The 24,110-nt window shown below is 44.7% G+C and overlaps 1 protein-coding gene across 2 annotated transcripts in view; it reads right to left on the bottom strand.

The window, feature by feature from the left end:
- The window catches only part of LOC147748974 (uncharacterized), a 737,146-nt gene that overhangs the window by 590,856 nt on the left and 122,180 nt on the right, over positions 1–24,110 (bottom strand). The window contains exon 3 of one of the 2 annotated variants that reach the window (XM_086964737.1): positions 5,065–5,191. The exons of the other annotated variant lie outside the window; for it this stretch is intronic. Within the exon in view, the coding sequence (XP_086820863.1) occupies positions 5,065–5,191 (127 nt within the window). The remainder of the gene's footprint in view (positions 1–5,064; positions 5,192–24,110) is intronic. 2 annotated transcript variants of the gene reach the window in all.

The following is a 24,110-nucleotide window of genomic DNA, read 5'->3' as shown; positions in this document are numbered from 1 at the left end:
TATACCACTTGTAACAGCACAATATATTGCCTTTTGCACATAAACAAGTCACAACACTAACAGAATTTCTGTAAATTATATTGTACAACTACGCAGCAAGCTACAGCTTAAAACAACAAGCATTTGCAATGCAATAGGTCTCGCATTAGGAAAGTGTGAGCTATTTGTGTTGTAAATGACAATTTTTTTAAATATGTGTTGGCTTTGAAAATATAAATAATTAATAGCATTGTTATTCACAAAGCCAATAGCTTACACTTTCTTAATGCAAGTCCTATTGGCTATGGCAATGCTCGTTGGTAGCAAGCAAGGACAGTGCTGTTGTGGTGCCGAGTGATGCGGTGGTGTCCCAGAGTGATGCGGTGGTGTCCCAGAGTGATGCGGTGGTGTCCCAGAGTGATGCGGCGGTGTCCCAGAGTGATGCGGCGGTGTCCCAGAGTGATGCGGCGGTGTCCCAGAGTGATGCGGCGGTGTCCCAGAGTGATGCGGCGGTGTCCCAGAGTGATGCGGCGGTGTCCCAGAGTGATGCGGCGGTGTCCCAGAGTGATGCGGCGGTGTCCCAGAGTGATGCGGCGGTGTCCCAGAGTGATGCGGCGGTGTCCCAGAGTGATGCGGCGGTGTCCCAGAGTGATGCGGCGGTGTCCCAGAGTGATATGGCGGTGTCCCAGAGTGATGTGGTGGTGTTGTGTGGCCTGCAGCACTGTGTGGCCTGCAGCAGTGTGTGGCCTGCAGCGTGTTACTGAATACACCAACCAAATTTGGGTTGGTGTATTCAGTAACATGGAGAGTAGAGTGTGACAGGCATACTGGGCTTATTGAAACATGCTGAGGGAACCAACAGAGCGAGAAGTGGAAATGGCACCATATGAGAGGAAGCGTCTAGGTGCAATTGCAGTCAGTGCTGGTGGAGACAAGTTGTGAGACTAAGTAGAAACATGAATCTCCGACAACATAGCCTTTTAGGGGTTCTCAACAAAGGTCTCTGATTGCTTGGGGGGTAAATCACAACTGCAAAGACAATCCTTTTAGAGTCATTTTCTTAACGCGGGTCTTCAAGACCAAGCACTCCTCTTGGAATATAGGTATTTAAACTCTTTGATGTCGCACACATGGCCTTGAGTTGGGAGATCAACAGCTGAACTATACTTTTCTGTTTTGCATGTAATCGGGTGATATCTAGGGAGACGGACGGACGTGAAAGTGATCGGGGGAGCACGCGAGTGGTGTATGTATGTGCCTAAGCGAGGCGCTTAGGACAGCGAGGCTGACCAGGAGGGAGGGGGAAAGGGGAGGGGTTACGGTAAGCAGAGGAGGCGGATTATTGCCACAGCTTGAAGTTTTTGAAGTCTTCGCATGCTGGCAAATGGTGACCTGCAGAGCGCGTGAATGGGAAGAGCAGCCGTGGGAGGTGGGAGGGCAAGTAGGAGAGTGCGATGTGCACGCAAGGGTGGGGCGGGGAGCGGCAGCCTTTGAAGTGTGATGTGAGGCACAGACAAATGGTGGTTTGTGACGTGGCTGGTTTGTTTAAGCGCATAGGTCACATGAACTGTGGCTAATCCGTCGTTGGTAGACTGTTCTTTTGCCCTTATTATAATCTTGCCAGCAACACGGAAGCGCATTGGCAGGCCGAGACCTAAAACGCGGTCCACAGCTGCTACTCAGATAGCAGCTCATTGTCAGAATGGGGTGGCTGCCTTACCAATCCAACCATGCTAAAACCATCCACCTCTGTAATGTTAAGGAGGTATGTAAATACACGTCACAATGGGGACCAGTTTCAAATACAGTTTTCAATGCGGTACCGGCCTTCAAAGGTCAGTTGTAGAGAATTTTCGCAGGAGCGAATCACAGAATCTAGAACTGAACTGCGATGAACGGTGTGGAGCCTATCTTCAGCTGGGCTGGTTTGCGTATAATATTTTAGTCAACAGATTAAATGCACGAGTCAGACAATGACCTTCCGGTATGGAACGAAAACCCGTCCGACCACCAAAATCCAATGTGAAAGTTTCGTCCACGGGAGGTAGTCTACAAGTTTGGTCCACAGGAGGTAGTATACACGTCTTTAAAATAACAAGTGGCTCTGTGTGGGCATACATTTGTTTGGTAGAAAACACAAAGGAAATATGCAGCTGCAGCATTAGAAATGCTTTTATACATCAGCGCTTTCCGTTATTCACCGTTTCAAATTAAGCACCAGAGTGCACGTGATGGCTTAATAAAAAGTTGGCAAAGCTACCGTTGATCAATGTCGGGCAATGTAACAGTCGTAAGCATTGTAAGCAGATTTTCGAGATATGAAGAGCTAGATTCTGTGACATAAGTGGACTACTTTCTTCAACCCCATGAAAGAAAGAAAAAAAAACCACGCTAGCGCGACTTGCAGCTAAACAATTAAGCTTGTTTTGTGCGTGAACTCCAATTTATTACATAAGTCAAGTTCTTAATATGAGCCAGGTCTCGGCACCAACACTTAATTTGCAACACCGGCTTTAGTCTGCCACATAGTGGCGTTTTTTTGTGTAAGTGAAAGAAGAGCACAACTATATAAAATTGGTAAGAGGAATTTTAAAATGCATTAAGTAAGTGTAAGTGCTCTGGACGAGAGCCTTAAGAACGTTGGCCTCAGGGCAGAGGATAGACTAAAACGCGGCTCCCTGCTCCCCTCAGAGCAGAGATGCAGGGGGTCAAAAAGGGAGAGATAACACCGGGAAGCCCACTTAACAACCTGTTTTTTCCCCGACCTTTGAAGTACTGGGGTGCGGCTGAAATCAGACGCATGCCACTTACAACAAACTATTTCTGCTTGTGTTGGGGGTAAACTCAAATTGTTTTGATAAATAGAGTTCTTAATTTAAGCCGGCCCGCGCTTGTTCTGTTATGTTGCCTTGGCAGTAGCTCCATGAAGCATTACCAGTTGCATGTTATTCTGATAAAATAATGTTGTGCAAACACAGTATGTTCCGATGGGCACGTTTACTTAAGTCCTCCGGTTTTATGTTGTACGTATACAAGACTGATGTGGCTTAACGGCTAGAGCGGCTGACCTTGAAGCGGGTGAACTAGGATCGAGTCTGGTGGGCGGCTCAAGCATCCTGTGATTCTGGGGAAATCTCTCCGTGTGCCTCAAAATATAAAAATGAATGTGTATCTTTGCAAGGCACTCATGTAAAGCGTTCTGATAACATGGGGTAGAGTTTGCGCTGTATCAAAATGCAACTAAATAAACAGAACAAATCATTTTGAAACTGCTCCCCAGAAATATCTACAGCTGGCCCCCTGGGATGCGGGGTTGGGGGGCAGCGCGAGAAACCTTGCAAATAGCTGAAAAGCACATTGAAGGGAACAGCAATCTCAGAAAGTCTTGACAGAAAGGGATAACATCTCTGTACTCGCATTGGCCACGCTGCAGTAAAGTCAATACATATTTCAGAACTATACGTGTGAGTCTCGGCGCTGACATGGCCATAATGCTGAAACCATTTCTGCTTCTGTTGGGGGTAAACTCAAATTGTTTACATATATCAAGTTCTTATTTTAAGCTGGCCCGTGCTTGTTCTGTTATCTTGCCTCCACAGTAGCTCCAAGAAGCATTACTAGTTGTATGTTATTCTGATAACATGTTGCGCAAATACAGCAAATTCCGATGGGCACGTTTGCTTAAATCCTCAGGTTTTATGTTGTACGTATACCAGACTGATGTGGTTTAATGGCAAGAGCGGCCAACCTTGAAGCAGGGGAACTAGGATCGAGTCTGGCGGGTGTCTCAAGCATCCTGTGATTCTGGGGAAATCTCTCCCTGTGCCTCAAAATATGAAAATGAATGTGTATATTTGTAAGGCAACTGGTACTCATGTAAAGCGCTCTGATCACATGGGGTCGAGTTCGCACTATATCAAAATGCAACTAAATAAACAGAACAAATCATTTTGAAACTGCTCCCCAGAAATATCTACAGCTGGCCCCCTGGAATGCGCGGGGGCCGTGCGAGAAGCCTTACAAATAGCTGAGAAGCATTGAAGGGAACAGCAATCTCAGAAAGTCTTGGCAAAGGAAAGGGATAACATCTCTGTACTCACATTGGCCACACTGCAGTAGCGCGGCCGTGAAAGGAGATCAGCAATTAAAAAACAAGCTCTCTGCATTGCGTGGCGGGGGAGCAGCGTTCCTTTGAAGTCGGGGAGGGAACGAGCATATGGGGTGTGAGCGGTAACTGCTGTGGCGGGTCTGATGCGATGATGCGAGGCACATGCCGAGGCTCGGGGAGCAAATGGCAAGCGCGTGCATGGAGTACATGCACTGTGCGTAATCCGCCTGCCAAAGCCCTCTTGGTAAGCTTTCATGATGCACCTCTATATGTCTCGAGCTGCAATGCGCAAGGGCCTTGGCAGGTCGAGACCTAAAAAACAGCTTATTATTAATCACATAGGCGAAACCTAATGCTAATACCATGGCTTGTTCTTTCTTATGTCCATGCTGTACAGCATAAATAAAAGGCATTGGCAGACCCAATAGTTCTCAAAGGCAAGACCTATTGGCATTGCTAATGGTCGTTTTATTTCTCCTTTTGTGGTTTACCAGTCAGGAGAAAAAGCTGAAGCTAGCCATATATAAATATGTGACCAAGATGCCCTAGAGATAAAGTTTACGCAAGTGCTAGCTACTTCTAGAGAGAATGATACATGATGCCAGGAGTTGGCCAGCTAACCCAGTTTAATATCTCGGCCAAAATCAGAGTTTAGTTCTATTTGAGGCAACAGGCTAGGTGACATTTCCCCAGCATTAAATTAAAGTAAGGTGAACATGGTTCTAGGTTTCCCAGCTTACATGTTATTTGGCTAGACGAAGCAAAAGACTCTTGCCAATAAACTTTTCCGATATGTATTTTAGTTACCAATATTTTGAATATATAAAACCAAAAGACAGAATCACAATATTTTGAAGTCTTGATAAGAGAAATTGATTTTGCATTTTCCTTTAAAAGAAATGTCAAAGTCTTGCAATAGAACATTCTAAGGACACTGCAGGAGCTAGTGTTTACAAGCACTGCATGGTGCCACCTACCTTGGAAGTTCTCAGTTAGGCATTTGTCCAAGCAGTTTGAAATGTGCAGCTGCAGCTCCTGTTTAGGGACCCGGTGCCGAGCATTGTATGGGCAGGTTGCCACATCCTTTGCTGCCTTTGGATTGCTCTGTGCAAAGAGATGAAGCACATGCATACAATATATAAGAGGAAGCCAACGAAACAACGTAAGGTGGTGGCACCTCAGAATATTTGAAAAATAACTTCCACCAATACTCAATAAAGATAATGCAATAATCACATCAGCTGATAAAGACATTCCTGAAAAGAGTTCTCAGAATTGCTTGGTTACCAAAGACCTCCTCACTTCCTCATCTGTAGCAATTCTAGCAGTTTTTGACAGAAGCATCCCCACTGGCTGAGTTAAGAGAAATGGAATAGAGATATGTAAACTCTAGAGCTCTAACCACCCTTACCATAGCTTAAAGCCAGATGAGAATAGACAAGTCACTTTGAACACACTAAAAGAAAGATGTGAAAAATGAATATAAACAACATTTACAATTAAGATTGTAGAAAGATGCTTTATTGGAAAGCTTGAGCCCCAAAGAAACATGCTGCATTACATACAAAGACTATGCGCTTGAGACCTATCAGCATTTACCAGTCACTGCTAATGGACACTTTTGGTAGGGCCAAGAAGCAAGCAATAGAGTACCATTTAGAATAAAAGAACAGATATGAACAGGAACTCTGAGCTCCCAGCTCTACTATTACTCCCAACATTAAAGCTGCAATGTATCTGCCTTTCTTTCATCTTAAATCAGATATGGTAGGAATGTCAAAAACCACTGACACGACATTCTTGTAGTCTGTGTGTGTGTAGCGGTCTGCTTGTTAGTGACAGTGTGTTTGTCCACTGGCAGCCACCAACAGAACCCATTTGGGGACACTCTTCCTACTATTTAACTGTGTATACACGCTAGTTCTCACTTTTCATCTATAGCGGCACAAAACACACCTCACAGTACGTTGGTTTATTTATGGATTGTACTTGTGGGCAACCTATGTTTTAGAATCTACTATAGAACTCTATGCAACTTGTACTACATAACAGAGGACACAAAAGGTCAATTATTTCACAATGAAGAGATTTGGCTGGGGGAAGTACTCCATTATCAGTGGTATGGTAGTGTCTTGTTGGGGGGCAGGGGGCCCTCAATGGAGCATAGTACATAAATGGGGATAGAGCAACTTAAGAGTGCGTAAACCACTGTTGACAAAACCTACTCCCCAAAAAACGTTCAAATCCCAAGAAGTAATCTACCAATAAGGGGCGTCACAGACACCCCTGCACACTCTGCGATGCGGGGGAGGGGACCCACTCCAGTCTGGTCTGCATGAAGTGGGTCCCTCTCAGCATGTCTGTGCACCGTGTCTCTCTAAAGCAGCTGCAGTGTGCAGCCTGCTCTGAGCTAACAGCGCTGGCCCAGAATGTATTTTTCTTTCCAGTCAGACCCTGCCTGGCACCTTTTGGGAGTGGGCGGGGGCCTCTGAGACAAAGCACCCTCCACAGAGCACTGCTTGTTTTAGAAAACAAGTATTTGCAATGCACTAGGTCTCGCATTTACGCAAGTTTGAGCTATTAGCATTGTAAATGACAATGCCTTTTTTTAGGTTTTGGATTTTGAAACAAATAAAACGCATTGTCATTTACAATTTACGTGTAAATACGAGACCCATTGCATTGCAAATGCTTGTTTGGTCTGGCATGAGTGTGTTTCTGTCTTATGAACCTGTTGTTCCCAATTCTTTATAACATATACACTGAGCTTTGACTTCTCTCCTCCCAGAGGAGTGTATCCCTCTCACCTGCCACTATTGGATGCTTGGTGTATCATTCCACCTCCCACAAAGCACTTGCTTTGTAGTGCAACATCCCAAGTACGCTGCATCATCACTCGTTACATTGTTTATCTCCTAGATGCAGCCTTTTCAGCAGTCATGTGTTGCGATGGGTTCTTGTGACCTTTTACTGTGAAGTAACATGCGTTGTATGTGTTGAATTCTGGTAAGGAAGCAAATTAGAGTGGGAGGGGTGTTTTTGGACTGCAGAGGCAGACATATGGGGAGTTGAATTATTTAGAAGTTTTTAGGTTTCGCCTATTATCATTCGCTTGCGAATGTAATAGGCGAGAATTCAAGTCCTCCATCGACTCGTCAAACCACTGTGGTTTTTTCACAGTGCATGTGAGTCACGTGACCACAAAAGCGGGTCACGTGACCACACAAGCACGCGCATCTCCCTAATCCGCCTGCCACACTTCTCCTCCCCTCGCTCGCTTTCCCGCCCCCGCCCCCACCAGGCTCTCCCGCCCCCATCCGGCTTCCCTCCGCGCACCTCCCTAATCCGCCTGCCACACTTCTCCTCCCCTCGCTCGCATTCCCGCCCCCCCCACCAGGCTCTCCCGCCCCCATCCGGCTTCCCTCCGGCCATTTGCTAGCATATCAACACTCTTACAAACACTACAGTACGTGATGCACACAGAGTTTACTGTGCTTCACCCTTTCAGCCGGCGTTCATCAGCCTCGGTGGTAGCCCCGCAGTTTGTGCAGCCTGTGCTAACCAGTAGAGAATTCAAACACCCCCTACAGTCCGTGCTGACCCGTACAGCTCTCTTGCACAACTTTGTCTGTGGTCTCCGGCAGAGCATCATTAAAGCCTTTACCTACGACCTAAACTCTTCCGACAGACCAAGGGGCGCCTTCAGCCCGCCCACCAGTACAGCTACCAGGAACCCCCCACAGCCGCTCTGCAGGACAGCATCCTCACACCTGGCGAAGCCTCTGCTGCCAACTAAGCATCTTATCACCCCTGCTAACAGTGTGCTTCCGACGCCCCCAGCAACCTGGGCTCACCAGTCTCCCTTCTTCTCATGAACACAGTGTCCAGCTGTTGCTGCCCGAGGGAGCCTGAGCTCACTTCCAGCAAGGCAGTCTACTTGACATCTCCTGCAGCCTCCATGAACAGCAGTGGATCAGCCTGACGTGGATCTGCCTGACCAGCCGGCCGGGTTTGTTGTGGACATAGATCAGCTGCTGCCGACAACAAATGAAAAGAAAAGATAACAAGCACTGGCGTTGCCAATAGGTTTCGCATTTGGAAAGTTGGAGCTATTGGTTTTGTAAATGACATTTTATATTTATATATCGTTATTGGCATTGTCAATAACAATATATAAATATAAAATGTCATTTACAAAACCAATAGCTCCAACTTTCCAAATGCGAAACCTATTGGCAACGCCAGTGCTTGTTCTGACAGGAAGACCCACTCATCAAGAAATCCCTGGCTGCTAAAAACTGTGAACTAAGTGGTAGGGCAGAGGCTGCCGCATGTACTCTGCACTCTGCTGTGTCCTCGCCTTGCTGGCTCCCAGATATTGGGATACACTTCAAGCTACAGACATTTCAGGATATCTGAATGTCTTCCCAGTCGATGGCAATAAAGTGTCCTGGAGGCCAGTGCAGGGGCTACTGCATACAAATATACCAGTTCTTTCCACTGCAGGATCAAGAACCATATTCAAATCTGGTCTTTTAATGTAGTTATTATGAAGACATGGCTTCACATAACATGAAGTGAAAAGTGAAAAAATGCCTTTATTGTATAGATCGTTAAAATCATCACAATGTTCCAATACATAAAATACATTTTGTCTATGTGGTAAAATACCCCACTTTCTTTGACATAAAGAGAGAGAAAGAAGGTAGTATAGACAGATGATACACCGCCGTCTTTGTTCAATATGTGATTCATTATTTCTATTTACAACATTATAACTGTTAAAAAGCAGGGAGTGTCCATTAAACAATATTGTGGCCTGTATCACTGTATCATTAATTTCTCATAGCAGATTAAAAATCTTGTCAATTGGCAGATTTGTTGCGGGTCCTTTGAGTCCAGACTTTTTAGTATTGAGGATCTGCAGCTGCAGATGCCTCTTTCATTGAACTGTCTCCTCAACAGTTGACAGCGGTAGGGCCCTAAGGTTGGGCAGATGCCTATTAGATGTGTGAAATTCTGTATTGATGACCCTCATAAGCTGCATGCTTTTGAGCCCTGGTACTTCCAGCTGGGCAGGTCGGCATTGGAAGGCAACTTCCCCATACGAAGTTCTAAGAACTTGGTTTTTAAATGAGGGGAAAAGGCAAGGCCCAGGTATGCCGCTGGCTCGGGCTTGGTGAAGGAATGTAATACCATCCATGAGTGAGCTCGCCACTTAATGTTGCTTTGTCATCTGTTAGCGAGTGCCTTTTTGCCGCTTTTTTCATAATTAGATGGAATGACGTTGAAGGTAATTTCCGATGCCAGAGGCCTACCTTCCTGGTTATTTGCAATGAGGCGCCTAAATACTTAGCGTAGTGTGACTTCGGGTCATTTTGCAGGGCATCCCAAAGCGCATGGTTGATTTCAAGACCCCGATTGAGCCAAATGTTGTACCATATTTTGATTGCCTCGTACCTTCTATACAGTTGTTGTTGCTGTAGGCCAAACTCTAAACGAACCTGGGATGGAGAGGAGTCACTTGGCAGACAAAAAACTCTTTTAGGTACTCGCGTTTGGATGTTGTCCACAATTGCTGCGTTGTTTCCATAATGGGCGACGCATCTATAAGCGATGGTTGGAAGTATCAAATTTCAAATTTATTTATTGTTTGTAGTTAATTAAAACCTTTACAATTTTGTTGCATAAAAACACATGGTTAAAGGATAAAATGTGATAACTGACATAGTTAAAAAGAAAGGTTTCTGTGATGTCTGTGTGAGTAATATTATTATAAATAAAATTACAATGTCTCTGTTCATTGCACTTCACACTTCGGTTTTGTGCCTTTATCTCTCCTTTTTCTCAGTGTTCAGGATTAACTGCAATGCCTTTTGACAAAATCTGGCGGCCCTGCAAGCTATCTGCAGTTGGTAGCTGTTCAGTGCTAACATGACGGGCGGGCGGCATGATCTGATTTGAAATAGACGAAATATGTGGAATAGGTAATTGCGTCTCAAGTTCATCAAAGACGGACAAATGCACAATATGTGCATCAGTGATTCTTCCATTTGGCCACATAGTCTACAGGCAGAAGTCGGTCAAGTTTGTTTCCATGCAGGTGTCTGATCTTTTAAAATGAAGGATCCCAGCCGTAATCTTAGTAGTGTTTTTTGGGTGGCTGGGGTTATATGATTGACTAAGTAAGGTTGCGGCTCCATTTTCTCATTCGAGGCCAGCACCATCCAACCATGTTTTTTCTTCGCTAATGCGGCTTTATCTATTATCCATGATCTTTGCTTTGCAGCCCCATTGGGTGTTTTTTTGAAAGCCGCAAAAGTTTGGTTGATGTTCCATGCCTTTCCCATTTTAAGGTTTAACAGTGCATCCTCCAATACTGTTTTCCAGGCGTTTTTCGCCTTTGTCTAGTTGTTCATCTCAATCCAACAAAGACCCATGAGCGTGTCCTCTTGTGCTGCCCTTAATTTCAAAACTGTTTTTAATACGGCCGCTTGTCTAACTTGATGCTGATTTAATAGGCCAAACTCCAAGCGAACCTGCGATTGGGATACGAACCTCGGGATCTAAAAGATGTGTTTAAACAGCTCCGATTGTTGTGTATTCAAGAAATTTGCGTATTTTCCCCTATACAACTTCGATCCGAATGTTAAGGATGGTAAAAACTGGTTGGAAGTAGTTTTTCCTTGATGACTGCCAATAATGGGGTGAACAGTGGGCCTTTCTACGTTTTAGATAAACTACATAATGCAAAATGTAGAGTTACCCTTTTTTTTTAATGTTCTCGTACTGCGTAGAAAACGAAAACCTTTGATCCAAATATATCCAGAGGTATTTGTAGCTGTTAACCACTTCTAACCTGGCGTTTGTAATTGTAAAGGTAATTTGGTTTGGTGATCTACGATTCATAATCATGACTTTTGTTTTTATTGTATTTATTTCCATCAACTTTGTTTTAGCGAATTCGGCTAACTTGTGAATTGATCTTTGCAAACCAATTCTCGTGTGGCTTTGGAGAGCAACATCGTCCCTGTAAGACAAGTGTGTTAATGGCACCTTGCCCAGGCGTGGTGGATGAGAGTTAACCCAGTCTAGCCTTGCTGTTAAATCAGCCATGAATAGGTTAAACAGATGTGGGGTCAGGACACATCCTTGCTTTAGACCCTCGTTGGTATTGAGCTTCCTGGTGAGCCTCTGGCCATCAGCGATTTTGACCTGCATCCAGGTGTCAGTATAAAGATTCATTATTGGATTCAGGATTGAATCTGGTAGACTGTGCTGGTTCAGTTTAGCCCACAATGTACGTCTGCTGACATGGTCAAATGGTGCCTTAAAATCCACGAAGCATATATAAAGGGCTTGAGGCTGTTGTCGACTTTTGTCAGCAATTAGCCCTATTGCTAGTACATTTGTGATTGTACTGGTGCCCTATCGAAAGCCCAACTGGTTGAGTGGGATTTTTTTGGTTCTCGTCGGACCAACTTATTAGGACTGCTAGGATTATGGATGCATAGTATTTGGCCGCTGCATCTATTAACGAGAGGTCTGTGCGCTCTCCTCCCTTGTATATTGGATCAATTATTGCACCTCTCCAGCTCTCCAGGATGCAAATAGATGTGCCAATTAGCTGGAACAGACAGTGCATCTTACTTGCCCAGTAGTTGGGATCTTGTTTGTAAATTGCTTGTGGTACGCCGTTCGGGCCCGGTGCCCCATCGAGCCGACTTTCTTATAATTTGTACAATTTCAACTTAAGAGTAAGGGGTGTGCGACAGTGGTGTGCCCTCTGTCTGCAGAGTGCCGTTTCCGGTTACTTTGATGGTTGCGGAGAACTTGTCCCTCCCAATACTGGGCTTGTTTAATGGTACTTCTACTTTTCGCTCTTCCTTTGTGGAAATTACAATTAAGTTTGACAGGCCCGCGTTTTTTACTGAAAATGTGGAGATTAAGTGTTGTACCTAAGCAGGCTCGGTGACGCAGGTCTTATTTAGGAGTTTTGAGGTTCTGTTCATGGAATTCACTTGGTCCCAGAAGGCTCTGCATCTGGTATCTTTGCGTTGTGTAGTAGCTTTGTCCAAAAAGTTAGTGTTGAATTTTTTTGTCGATCCAGATTTTTGTTTTTTCTTTAATTGATGTACATGCTCCAATGCTGTTGAGGGTGGACTTTGATGGTGATCGGGCCTGAGTGCCTTTCTCAGTTGTTTTCTTGTAATTCGTGCAGTTTGACTAAGAAGACTGTTGTGCTTTGTTCACTTTTTATTTGACTGTTTAGTGGGTGCTAGTGGAAGACTTACCAGAAGGCAGTCCATGTTTCAATCAACATGTTTTTTTTGTGACTCAAGGGTCACCATTAGATTATTGGCCTTTGAAGCTATTTGCAGCAATGTGGTACTTGTCCAGGCAGCCGTTTCAGATTTATTGTCTATGTTGACCCCATCACTACTGGGGCTTCTGTGTGTCTGTGATGGGTCGTATTAAGTTCAATGTGCTGGGCCGAGTGATCGCTGGAACATTTGAAATTAATTTTTTTATTTGCCTTAAGAGCGGGAGGGTTACTATTGTGTAATCTAAAATGGAGCTCGAGCGAGGGCCATTGTACCTGCATGTAGCTGGTCTGTCCTGTTTTGTTCTCCCATTTAATGTGTGCCTCCCTAGATGTTCGAGGTCCATTACGAGTTGCTGTCCTACTTTGTCCTTACGTTTTTGGTAGGAATAGGATTGTGTTACTATTGCCCAAATTGCGTTTGCTGCAGTGATGAGATCTCCCCCATCTTGGGTGGACAACAAATTTGAATTGAAATCTCTGGTAAGAATAATTTCCCAGGTTTGCTGTTCGAAGCAGAATTCCGCAATAGTGGCAATGAGTTGTTTAAATAGATCTTTGTGGATCTTTTGTTTTGGGTGTGCGTAGATGTTAATTAAGATAATGGTGCTTACCCCTGAACATGAGCCCAGCTCCATTTTTTATTATTTGCATGGGGGATGTGGTTTTTGATAACTGAATTGACGATATTTTTAGAGCGGTTGAAATATAGACGGCGATGCCACCTTTCGGTCTTTCATATTGCCTCGTTCATATTGCGTTTACATGGTGAAAGACCTTGTCTGGGACCTCTATTGGCGCTGTTAACCATGTTTCTTGGAGCGCGATTATTTCGTAACTTTCCCAGTTCTCAGAAACCCCTTTTTCCTGTGGGGTTCCATTCGCTCCTGCTATGTTCCAAAACAAGATTTTGATTGAGGGGGGCTCTGGTGCTAGCACGTCATTCTCCTTACAGAACGAGCGTGTGTGATATTTGGTGTGCTGTCTTTTGCTGAATCTGTTGTTGTTAATTTACACCGTCTGTACCTTTTGCTCCTTGCAGAACCGTGGAGACTGTGCTTACAGTTGGGTTGTTGTTTGGGGGTGAACCTAGCGATAGGAGAAGTGACGGATAGCGTTTTAGCGCTGGAATGGAAAGAGATATTCCCCATTCTTAAAATCTTTTGGTTTCTTTTAGGATATCTATTACTATGTCTTCCGTCTTCCAAGTTGCAAAGGTATTTTCCTTTCCTGTGATTTTTCCGGGGTTGACGAATTCTATGGTCATGTTGTAATGTTGGGGTAGCTGCCATGAGGCGCATGATGTTTCCTCCGTTTAAATAAACTTGCGGGCCTTGTGAGGAGTAGTGGGATGTTAAGAGAATCCGGTTATTTGAGTTTGAATTCAGCTTTTTTTTTTGCGGATGGGTCGTGGACGCCTGCTGGGGGCTTTGGTTTTTTCCCAGTTCTTCTTGTTCATTCCGGTTCCCGTCCTCACTTTGCGTTTTTTTATATTGATCAGTAGCTGGTCTCCCTTGGTACTTCCTGATTGCTGCTCTGTCCTAGAGATAACTTGTCTCGAGATAACTTGCCTATCTCTTATGTAGTCCCTGTTGTGGACTTCTAAGATGTAACGTAGGTTCCTGTGGGGGCGTCCATTTTCTTGTGTGCATGGGGTCGATTTCTGCTGCAGGCTTTCTGGGCGATTAGGTGTTTTGGTTTTATTTGCCATGTCCCCTGAGCATCCCAATCTGCTCAAGGCAGGTTTGGAGTCTTCTTTGTTGTTTCTGGTTGAAGGAAGGCCATTTTCTTGTGGGTGTTGGATCGTTCTCTGATGGAGGCTTGTTGGTCTCTCGAGATTTTTTTGTTTTGTTTGCAGTATCCCCTGGGCATCCCAACCTGCTCACACTAGGTTTGGGTTCCTCTTTGTTTTTTCTGGTTGAAGAAGGTCACCGCTCTCAAAACTCCATTTTGTTGAGTGGGCTGTTGGGTGCTGGTGATGCCCTTTGCGATTGGTATGATGATTCAATTGACCCGACTGGTCTGGGAAGCTTGCCTCCTCTTCCTCCTTGTGTTTTGTATGTGACCCTGATGTTACTAATAGCCGCTGTATACCGTTATAAAAATTAAAGATTGGATAGTTCTTCGATTCCTCCATTTTTGATGTTTTATTCATGTGCAAACAATTTTTCACTTTCCTTGCTCTTTTTTTGTATTTTTGTTGTAGCAGGAAGGGGATTATTTGTTTGGTTCGTCTGTTAGGATGGTTGTTGAATCGCTTGGGTTCGTGAGGATTAGATACTAGTAGCTGGATGTGAAAATGGAGAATCTGCAAAGAATAAATCATCACTTGATTCCCCAGTTTTTGACTTCTTTCCTGTTGGCGACAGGGTATTCTGTTCAGTACTGTGTAAAGCAATGTTTTGAGAACTACATTATCCGTTTTCTGGCTCTGCCATTTACTTGGTTATTTTTGGTGGGACGATTTGACAGTTTACATTCATGAAGAATACTTGTTAGTATGGTTGGGAGGTCCCTTCGTTTTTCCAGAATGGGACTGCAAGTACAATTTGGAACTTGTACCCGCGTACCATTTGCATGTTTGTTGAGGACTGGTAATGGGCCCATCATGATGTCAAGCTTAGTGTCTATGCCCAAGATGTATTCCGCGATTACGTTCATTAAATTGATCTGTATGTCGAGTTTCTCTGACTGCATATTAAGGATGCCTATTGAGGTTTGCAGTGTTTTCACTGGGGAAACACGTAGTTTTGAAAGAGCTTCCAAGTTGTTATCTGACTACTGCTTCAGCTCCGTTAGATATTCAGTGATATTGTTATGTACCAGGTGGTTCCACTCTATGGCGTTACTAGGTGGATGGCGAGTGTTGTTTTTGTCTGCTGTGCTATCCGTGAGGGGCCTCTGTTGGATGTTGGATTTATTTTTATCATGTGCTTTGCCGGTGAGTTCTGAGGTATCATGTGTTAGCTGTTCTGCTGAGCTTGATATGTCCATTATTGTTTGTTGTTTATCTATTGATATCAGCGTCTAATTTTTCCTTTGGCGACCCTCTGTTGGGTTTTTATCTGACTGTACCTTTCCTTGTTTTGAACGGACATAGGTTGATTTTGTCAAGTGGGCCTTTATATCTCCCTTTAATTTTGTATTTTGGTTGCTAGGTTTGTTATTATTTGAATGTTCAATGTTATTGTTGGTTTGATTTTCTGCACTAGCTGTTGCCTGTGCTGGGGAACCTGATGTATCCTCGATTGTAGTTGGTTCTCCTAGTTGAGGCGTTGATGTATTACTTGTTGGTCTTGGGAATTTTCATGTTGTACTTATTGCCTGCAATATCTCCTTATTGTTCAGTATTGATTGGGACTGTATTCAGGAGTCACAAAATTGGTCTGTGTTGCAGGTGCCTTCGTTTTTATTGATTTGCCTCGCCTTTGTCTCGGTGTGGATTGATTTTTGTTTTTTTCTGCCTTGCAAGTGGCGTTTGAACTATTGGAGGGTCTTGCGCCTGTCCCACGCATTAAGTCCTGGTTGCAAATAAGGATGCTTTTTCCCCAGCTGATTTGAGCTGCACTGACTAAATGATGTTGAAATTATTTCGGAATGGCCTGCGTTCGCTATCCCCGGGGTGGCAGTTGGGTATCTTGCTCTGATGAGGCTTCCTCCTTGGCGTGTACTTCTGTTTTTGTGTGTATTTGTGCTTGGATGGTATGTGTACTGTTACTACAACAATGTGATTTTTTTCCTCTTGCACTATACGCTCACTCGCTGGAATTGCTTCTTTTTTCACAGTGATATATGGGGCAACACTTGTGAGTTTAGCTGTCGTCCTATGTGACGAATTATCATTTTTGTCCTCCTTCTGAGTGGAGGTTAATTTGTATGGTGTCAGTGGTTTTAAGAGGCCTTTTACCTTTTCCGGCGTGGAGTAGTTAGCTGCAGTTGGGACCTTTAGAAAAGTTAATTTACCAGTTGGGTTCATTGACCCGAAGATTGAATGAGTAGGAGATAAGTGTGACTCCTTGATTTTTGATTAAATTCGGTGGGCCGCCCTGGAGGATCGCTGTTCCTTTGATGTTTTGTTTAGACTTGTTATTCTGCTTTATAGGTTGTGCCGGGTTTTTCCTTGTCCTGCCTGACCTCATTGTGCTGCCGAGTGTAGTCTTCGCCTGCTTTGACAGTTTGTATTTGTGGCGTCTCCTGCTTTTGGTGCGGGAGGGGTTATCGTGTACTGATTGGGAGGGTGTGCCTGGCTGCAGATGGGCTAGGGTGGTAAAGACGCTGTTGAGCTCAAGGCGGCAAGCCTTACCCTGCCCTCCTGGGCCACTTCTGCCTCCCAGCCTAGGCGCGCACTCAGCCTCCGCTTTCTAGGCGGCAGCCCTTGCAGCTACCCCCTAGTCCCTGGCAACCGCCCACTTAACCCTTCTGTTGCCGCTTATAGAACGTTGCCGGTGCTGCTGAGTGTTAGCTGTGGATAGGCAATGTTCAATAGCAGCAGCTAGGTTGCTGGAACAGCTTTAACAGCAACCCTCCCTGGTTGTAGCTGTGATGTAAAGGTGAATGCCTCCACGGCACTACTAATGAGGCTGGATTCAGTTGGTGGCTGTTGGTATTGAAGGAGCTTTTTGGAGCTTCACCTTGCTCCCTCTCAACTTACACTATGCTTGACCACCATAGACTGTGTGCGAGAGCCTGCGTCAACATTTGCATTTTTATCCACTCGCTGCTTTGAATTATTTCTGACTCATTTTAATTTTCGCCGCGACTCCTGTCTCTTAAATTTTAAATTGTATTTTGTTACTGTGTGTTCTGTTTTCTGCGTATCTACACTAGGCTTTGCACTCCTCACTCCGCTTACCTGCATTATAAAATCTTGCATTTACACTCGTCATTTGAGCGAGACAGTTCTTCTCCCCGAGTTTCTGCCATCTTGGGTGCGGAGGATCGTTGCCTTCCAGAGGGTGTTATTCTTGAAGGTGGGCTAGTGCTTCATTGAGCTTCACCGCGCCTGCTTGCCTGTTTAAATTCGGCCTTGCAAGCGCGCAGCGCGGGCGGGCCAGAGGGAAGCCAGTCTGCGCCAGTCAGCGTCCCGGAGGCTCCCGGTTCTGGAGACGCTAGCGGCTCTACTTTGCAGGTGATCAGTAATGATATAGGTTTTATGAGATCTCTGGATAGGGGTTGATAGTTGCCGCTGCCCTCTTATCCCTGATCTTCTTGATAACTACATCACTATTGCTGCCTGCTCTTGCTGCGGCTGGTTACCTTCGGCTGAACCTCCCAGTTCCCACTCTAGGATCCCTTCCACTTCAGAGCCATCCAGGGCTATAACGTTAAGCACTCCCAAGTATACCGATTTTCCCTGCCTGCTACTTAATACACGTTCGGTGAGCAAACATGCTCTCGACCTTTTTGATCTGATTTCAGAGCTAAAGCCCGCCTGTTTGTTTCTGACAGAGACCTGGCTCGGTGATCTCTCTGGCCCGGATACATCTGCCGCCTTTCCCCCAAAACTATCATATATTTAGTATGGACCGGGCTGTGGGCAGGGGAGGAGGAATAGCGATTGTTGTGGATGTGCACTATTCCTGTTCTATCATTCCTACAGACGAGGTCGCTGGTGCGGAAACACTCTGTTTCCTTCTTTCCTTTTCTCCCCATCACTCCTGTGCTGGTCTTCTGGTTTATAGACCGCCGGGCCCTGGTGGTGCTTTCTTCGAAGACCTTCAGAGCGTTATTTCTCCACTTGCCATAAAATATAAACACTGTTTGCTTCTTGGTGATTTTAATGTTCATATGGATACAGCGGAAGATGCAGACACTGTAAAATTGAGGGACGCTACGCATCCACTTGCCCTCACTCCTTTTCTCGACTCTGCCACGCACAATAAAGGTCATATTATTGATTAAATTTTTTCGACCAAACACATTAACATTTTTTCCCCGATTCCTCTGATCTGGACCGATCACTTTTTGCTTAAATTCAATATTTTGAACTCAGCGAATTTCCCCCCTCATGCCCCTTGCTCCCAATCCAATATCACCCGCTCATATCATATCGTTACTCCGGAAATGTTAGCTGACGCACTCACCTTACATCCGTGATCACTTACAGGGAACCTGGACGAGGACCTTATCCTCTTCTAGTCATGGCTCACTCTTCGATTGGACGATCTTGCCCCCTCTCTTCGCGCTCCTATATGAGGTCCCGCGTCTCTACGCCGTGGTTTACTTCTGCGCTTCATGAAAGCAGAAGATTATACAAGAAAGCAGAAAGAGAATGGACCAAACACTACAGTCCATTGTATAAATGCACATATAAGGAGAAGTTGAAGCATATCACAAGGATATTCTTAGTGCAAAAAAAAAATATTTTGCTCAGAAAATTGAGTTAGCCTCGAATTCCAATAAGGAAATTTTTAGCATGGTTAGGGAGTTCACTTCGCCCAAGACCTCAACACCTACATTTTCTCCCTCAGAAACCTGGACTAACCAACTGGCCAATTTATCCTCGGACAAAATCAAAACTATCCAGGTGTCATTTGGGCTGTCAGAAGCAATCAGGGAATCTGCGCCCATTTCTGTTTCTCCCACTTCCCTGGATAGCCAACCCTTCCTTTCGAAATTTCCCACTATGTCCCTTCCTGTCTCCTTGAATCTACTGCTGAAGGTTAAAATCGGGCTCACCCTCAGATCCCTGCCCTGCAAAATTCCTAGCTAATATGGGCCATATTATTAATCCCATTATTAATTCGGTCTTGAACGCCTCTCTGGAGTGGTCCCCAGCATATGGAAACAAGCACATATATTGTCACTATTCAAGAAACCCAGTTTGGACCCTTGCATTCACGCCAACTACAGACCTATTTCCCTCTTGCCTGCCTTATACAAAGTTGTGGAAAAACATGTACACGGAACGGTATCTGCTTTCCTTGAGACCGGGAACATCCTCTACAACAGCCAATCCGGGTTTCGCTCAAATCGGAGCACTGAGACGGCCCTGCTGGAGGTAACCGAATCCATCAAAGAGGTACTCGACAACGGTGGGAAGGCCATGTTGGTTTTACTTGACCTCTCGGAGGCATTTGATACCGTCCCACACAGCCGTCTTCTCGCTAGAGTTCAGTAGATAGGTTTAAGAGGGACAGTACTCTAATGGTTTGCGTCATTTCTATCAGGCCGCCAGCAATCGATCTGGGCCCCCCGTTTTCAGCCCCCAACGCTCCCCTGGAGGTGGGAGTCCCACAGGGATCCGTCCTCAGTCAGACTCTCTTTAATATTGGTCCCCGTTGGCAACCCTTGCCGAGGCCCATGGCGCCCATATTGTATCCTATGCTGATGATACACAGCTGCTTTTCTTCACCTGCGACAAAGACTAACTTCAGTGGCGATAATATCAAAGGCTGCCTTGCAGCAGTCTTCGCCTGGTTCCAACTGAATCAGCTTAGGTGCAACTCGGACAAGTCCGAGGTGATTTTTTTTGGATGTCCTCCTGATGACAACTGGAAATCTTGGTGACCCGCAGACATGTTCCCCCCCCTCGTCCGCCACTGAGTCGGCAAAAAATCTAGGGGTGAAAATTGATCGTAACCTTAATTTCAAATCGCACATCCTTTAAGTTGCTGGTCAGTGCTACGGTCTTCTAAAATGTCTAAAGAAATTTCTTCCTCTGTTTTCCTTCTCCCACAGGAGGACTATTGTGCAAGCACTGATAGGATCCCGGTTGGATTATGCCAACATATTGTTCCTCAGTCTGCTGGAGTACCTTATCACACACCTTCAGTCAGTCCAAAATTCGGCTGCTAGGGCAATCTACGGCCTTAGCCGCAGATCAAGCACTTCCGCGTTGCTGAGATCTTTTCACTGGCTCCCGGTGCGCAAACGCATCCTCTTCAAGACTCTTACTACTGCCTTCAAATCTCTACATGGATTAGGGGCTTCCTATTTGAGAAAGAGGGTACACTTCCATTACCCTGCTCGGTCCCTGCGTTATGCGTCCTTGGCCCTCGTCTCTGTTCCTAAAATCATGCGAGCACGTATTGGCGGGCGCTCTTACAGACTCTTGGCTCCTCAACTATGGAACAAGCTGCCGGTGAAAATCAGACAGCTGAACGACATGCTCTCCTTTAGGAGGGAGATTAAGACCTGGTTGTTCCTACAGTAATCCACAGCTCTTCGCTCTTTCAGTCTAGTCCTCCTAGTACCGGGACACTCGCTCCGAGTAGCTGAGCGCTATATAAAACCCCCCTTAACATAACATAACATCAGCCTGCCTCTTGTTGTCATCCACTCGTCACCCTGGGTGCAGTGGTCTTTGCGACCCCACTACCGTTGCACTGGAGGGTCAGGAGGGGTCAAAGGGGGACAATGAAAATCATCAAATGTGGTCCGCGGCTCCAGAGGGATGACCTCCCCCCGGAAATAGTAGTGATGGAGGCAGCTGGAGGCAATTGGACCCGCGGCTTCACACAACATGACCTCAACATGTTTCTTGGACTACATGCAGGGCCACTGGAAATATGCGTCAGCGAAGGGCTAAATTATGCAGCAGGGTTGACTGAATTATTCGGAAAGAAAAGGCAAATTATACGGCATACGTGCCACATTTGGTGATAGTATTAATTATTTTGTCATTTTTACGCTTGTTAGCACAATCTGGGCATTAGTTGTACACCGTTAGTACCAGTTTAATGCCCAAATATAGAAATAATAAAAAGTGACTAGTCAACCTTTGCAAAGAAGAGCCTTCCACTTCTGCAGCAACAAGTGTTGCTGCGTTTTTAGTAACTTTTGAACTGTTTGAGCAAAATACATGTTTTGGTTGTTAGAACCTGCAGATTTTGCAGCTGCTGGATTATGTGACAAAGGTGGCAAATCCATAATTATGCAAAAAATGCTGCAGCCTCACAATCTCATAATTCCAGTATCCCTGACTATCTGTCTCTACCAAAGATCAAACATGTGCATGACGGAGGCGGCCCCTGTGGCACAGTCTCTGAAGAGCATCTTAATGAGGAACCTATTGGATGTGGAAGCACCGTGCATCATCCGTACCCTTTACTTTAGGAGTCCTATATTTCACTGCAAATTATAGAAAACCTTCCTTGCACCGGTAGGGTCATCCTTGTTTAAGAAGTGTGAACAATGACCAAGCCCTGATGGAAACACAACTGCCCTAGCTGGTTTTTACTTCTGTTGACTCATGGGTGACTAGGGTGTGTCAGTCTGGGCACCAGATTTACTCTTGGCTGGGGTTTCTGACCTTCTCAGCAGAAGATGCCACAACTACGCCTTCCAACTATGGTCCTTCGAGAAAATTAAAATGCTAAAGGATTTATTTTTGCTAAATGTATCTTCTTTACCTCCTGTATTTATGGTTTACTCCTCCACGGCCCTATGTTCTGCAGAAAGTGGTGCCAACATTGTGGGAAAAGTTCCCAACCCTCTTTGTGGGCAGGCAGGTCTGCACCAACCTTGCTGTGTTCCAGGGGTACCTGCCTGCTCCCACGCGACGCAAACCCAGAGGCTGCCGCTTTATGCCTTCCTTCAGTCTCCCCGCCTCCCATCCCCCACTGCCAGCCTCCTTTCATTTAAAGTCTGTTTTTGTCTGCACATGCGCTGCTGGAAAAGGGAGTAAAGGCTCTGAGCCGGTAGAGGGGCCGCGGCTCCGCAGCTGCGGCCAGGCTCTGTTGTCGTGCCCGTGCCCTCCCGGATGTTGGGTGCTATGCCGGGAGACTGCCCATGGAGCGGATGCGCCACTCTCTGCCTGCGACGACCGGGTAACTGCACCAGCAGTCTGCCACCCTGAAAGAAGGTAATGTTTCTAGCATTTTCATTCTGAGAAGGTTGAGAGTGGAGGGGGCGTGAGGCGATCTTCAGCAGCGCTATACAATCTAGTAATATGAAGCCCATTGGTAACAAATTACTGAAACAAACGCTCCCCCCCCCCCACCAAAAAAATGTCAGCCATTATAAGTATTGAAGCGACCACAATGGTAAACAGACATTACACGAACGGTAAAAAAAAGTGCTTATCCATTAATTAAAAGACTCAGTATACTGCCGCAAGCAAAAGATCCAGTACAGGTGGGTGGGGCCAAAAGGAGACAGGGCGGTAACAAGGAGGGACTAAAAAGCTTCACTGACAATGGAAGCCAGGGTTGATCATGCACTATGACTCGGGCCAATGGAAAGAAGGAGGCGGAGCCTAGACTCCACATCTGAAATTGGCTTGATTACAAGAAGCCTCCCAGAGCGTGCAGCACATGCGCTGCAACGCTAGGCGAGACCTAAAAATGCCAGGTTTGGTTCACATTTTGAGATTCTGCAAATACCTGCAAATGATTTGTAAGCAGAACTTTAGATGAAATAATCAGTATTCATTTTAACATGCCCTTTTGGTCTTTGTTTACTTAAGTTATCAGTCAGGGGTCATTAGGACTGCTGTAGAACTCATTTTAAATAGTTTTCTTCTTAAATTAACTGCCAATTTAAGATTGGAATATGGTTTAAGTAATCAGCTTTTGGTTCGTCAAGCTATATTTTAAAAAACATTATTGGCACCATCCAGAGCCGATGAGGGCACGCTGGCAAATATGTGCTGGCACGAGATTTCGAAAGGTGAATATTCCAGAAGCTGGCAGGATTATTTAGCTGAGTGTCTCCTAAATTTCGAATGCCCTAAATTGGAAGATGAAATGAGGAGTAAAATGGTTTATAAAAAATTAATTCAACCATTGCTCGATTGACAAAAGTTTTGGATAAAGATGAGCTCAGAAAAAAAAAAACATTTTTGGTCTATTGCCAATTCTTTTGAGAAAACTGTTGTCCAACCTTATTTACTCTTTCATCAAAAACCCTTAATTAAAAAGAAATGTATGTTAAGGTTTGGAATATATCCAACCAAAGATGGAATCCCTAAATGGGAGTATAAATGGGCATCAAATATTTGTAGGCTCTGCGGGCAGCATGATGAAACTTTGCTGCACATGGTAACACTATGCCCAAAACCGTTTCAGGAACGGAAAACTATTTTAAAACCTATTTTTAAAGAAATGGGAGTTAGAACTTGTAGATCAGCATTAATATTTTGCTTAAGTGGTGTCAACGTTGATATTATACATCAATTTGTCCAATTCATTTTTAGAGTGGAAAAGAAATTATGTAAGGCTGACACCCTAAGAAAATGTTAAATTTGTTACGGCTGCGAAATAATGACGTTACTGTTTAGGGAGTTGGACTATTTTTATGGCACTTTAATTCATTTGAAATTGTGTAATATTTGCATGTTTTTAGTGAACTTTTATAGCAATGTTCCGTTTATGTCTATTATCTTATGATTGATTGGAGTTCGTGCACTTTATCCCCGAAAGTTGCCATACATTATAGATGGTTTTAAAAATTAAATAATAATTCCTTGCTGTCAGCACAAGGCACTTTAGCTTGGTCAGTGAAAAACTCAATGCACCTTTCACGTTTTTGTTGATAGCACAAACCACTTTAGTATTGATTCTGACATACTACTGTATTTTAGCTGGTTTTAGTTTTAGACATTTGTGATATTGTTCTTTTGCTCTGTCGCCTACTGCCATTGAATATTTGCTGCTAGCCTATTGCACTTAATGCACTGTTCACTTTTCTGTTGATAGCATAAGTCACTTTAGCATTGATTTTGCAATACGACAGTTATAGATATTTTGTAAATTATTC

This window comes from Lissotriton vulgaris, chromosome 1_1 (genome assembly GCF_964263255.1).
Source record: "Lissotriton vulgaris chromosome 1_1, aLisVul1.2, whole genome shotgun sequence".
NCBI classification, from domain to species: Eukaryota; Metazoa; Chordata; class Amphibia; order Caudata; family Salamandridae; genus Lissotriton; species Lissotriton vulgaris.
This window is presented reverse-complemented; position numbering and strand designations above follow the sequence as displayed.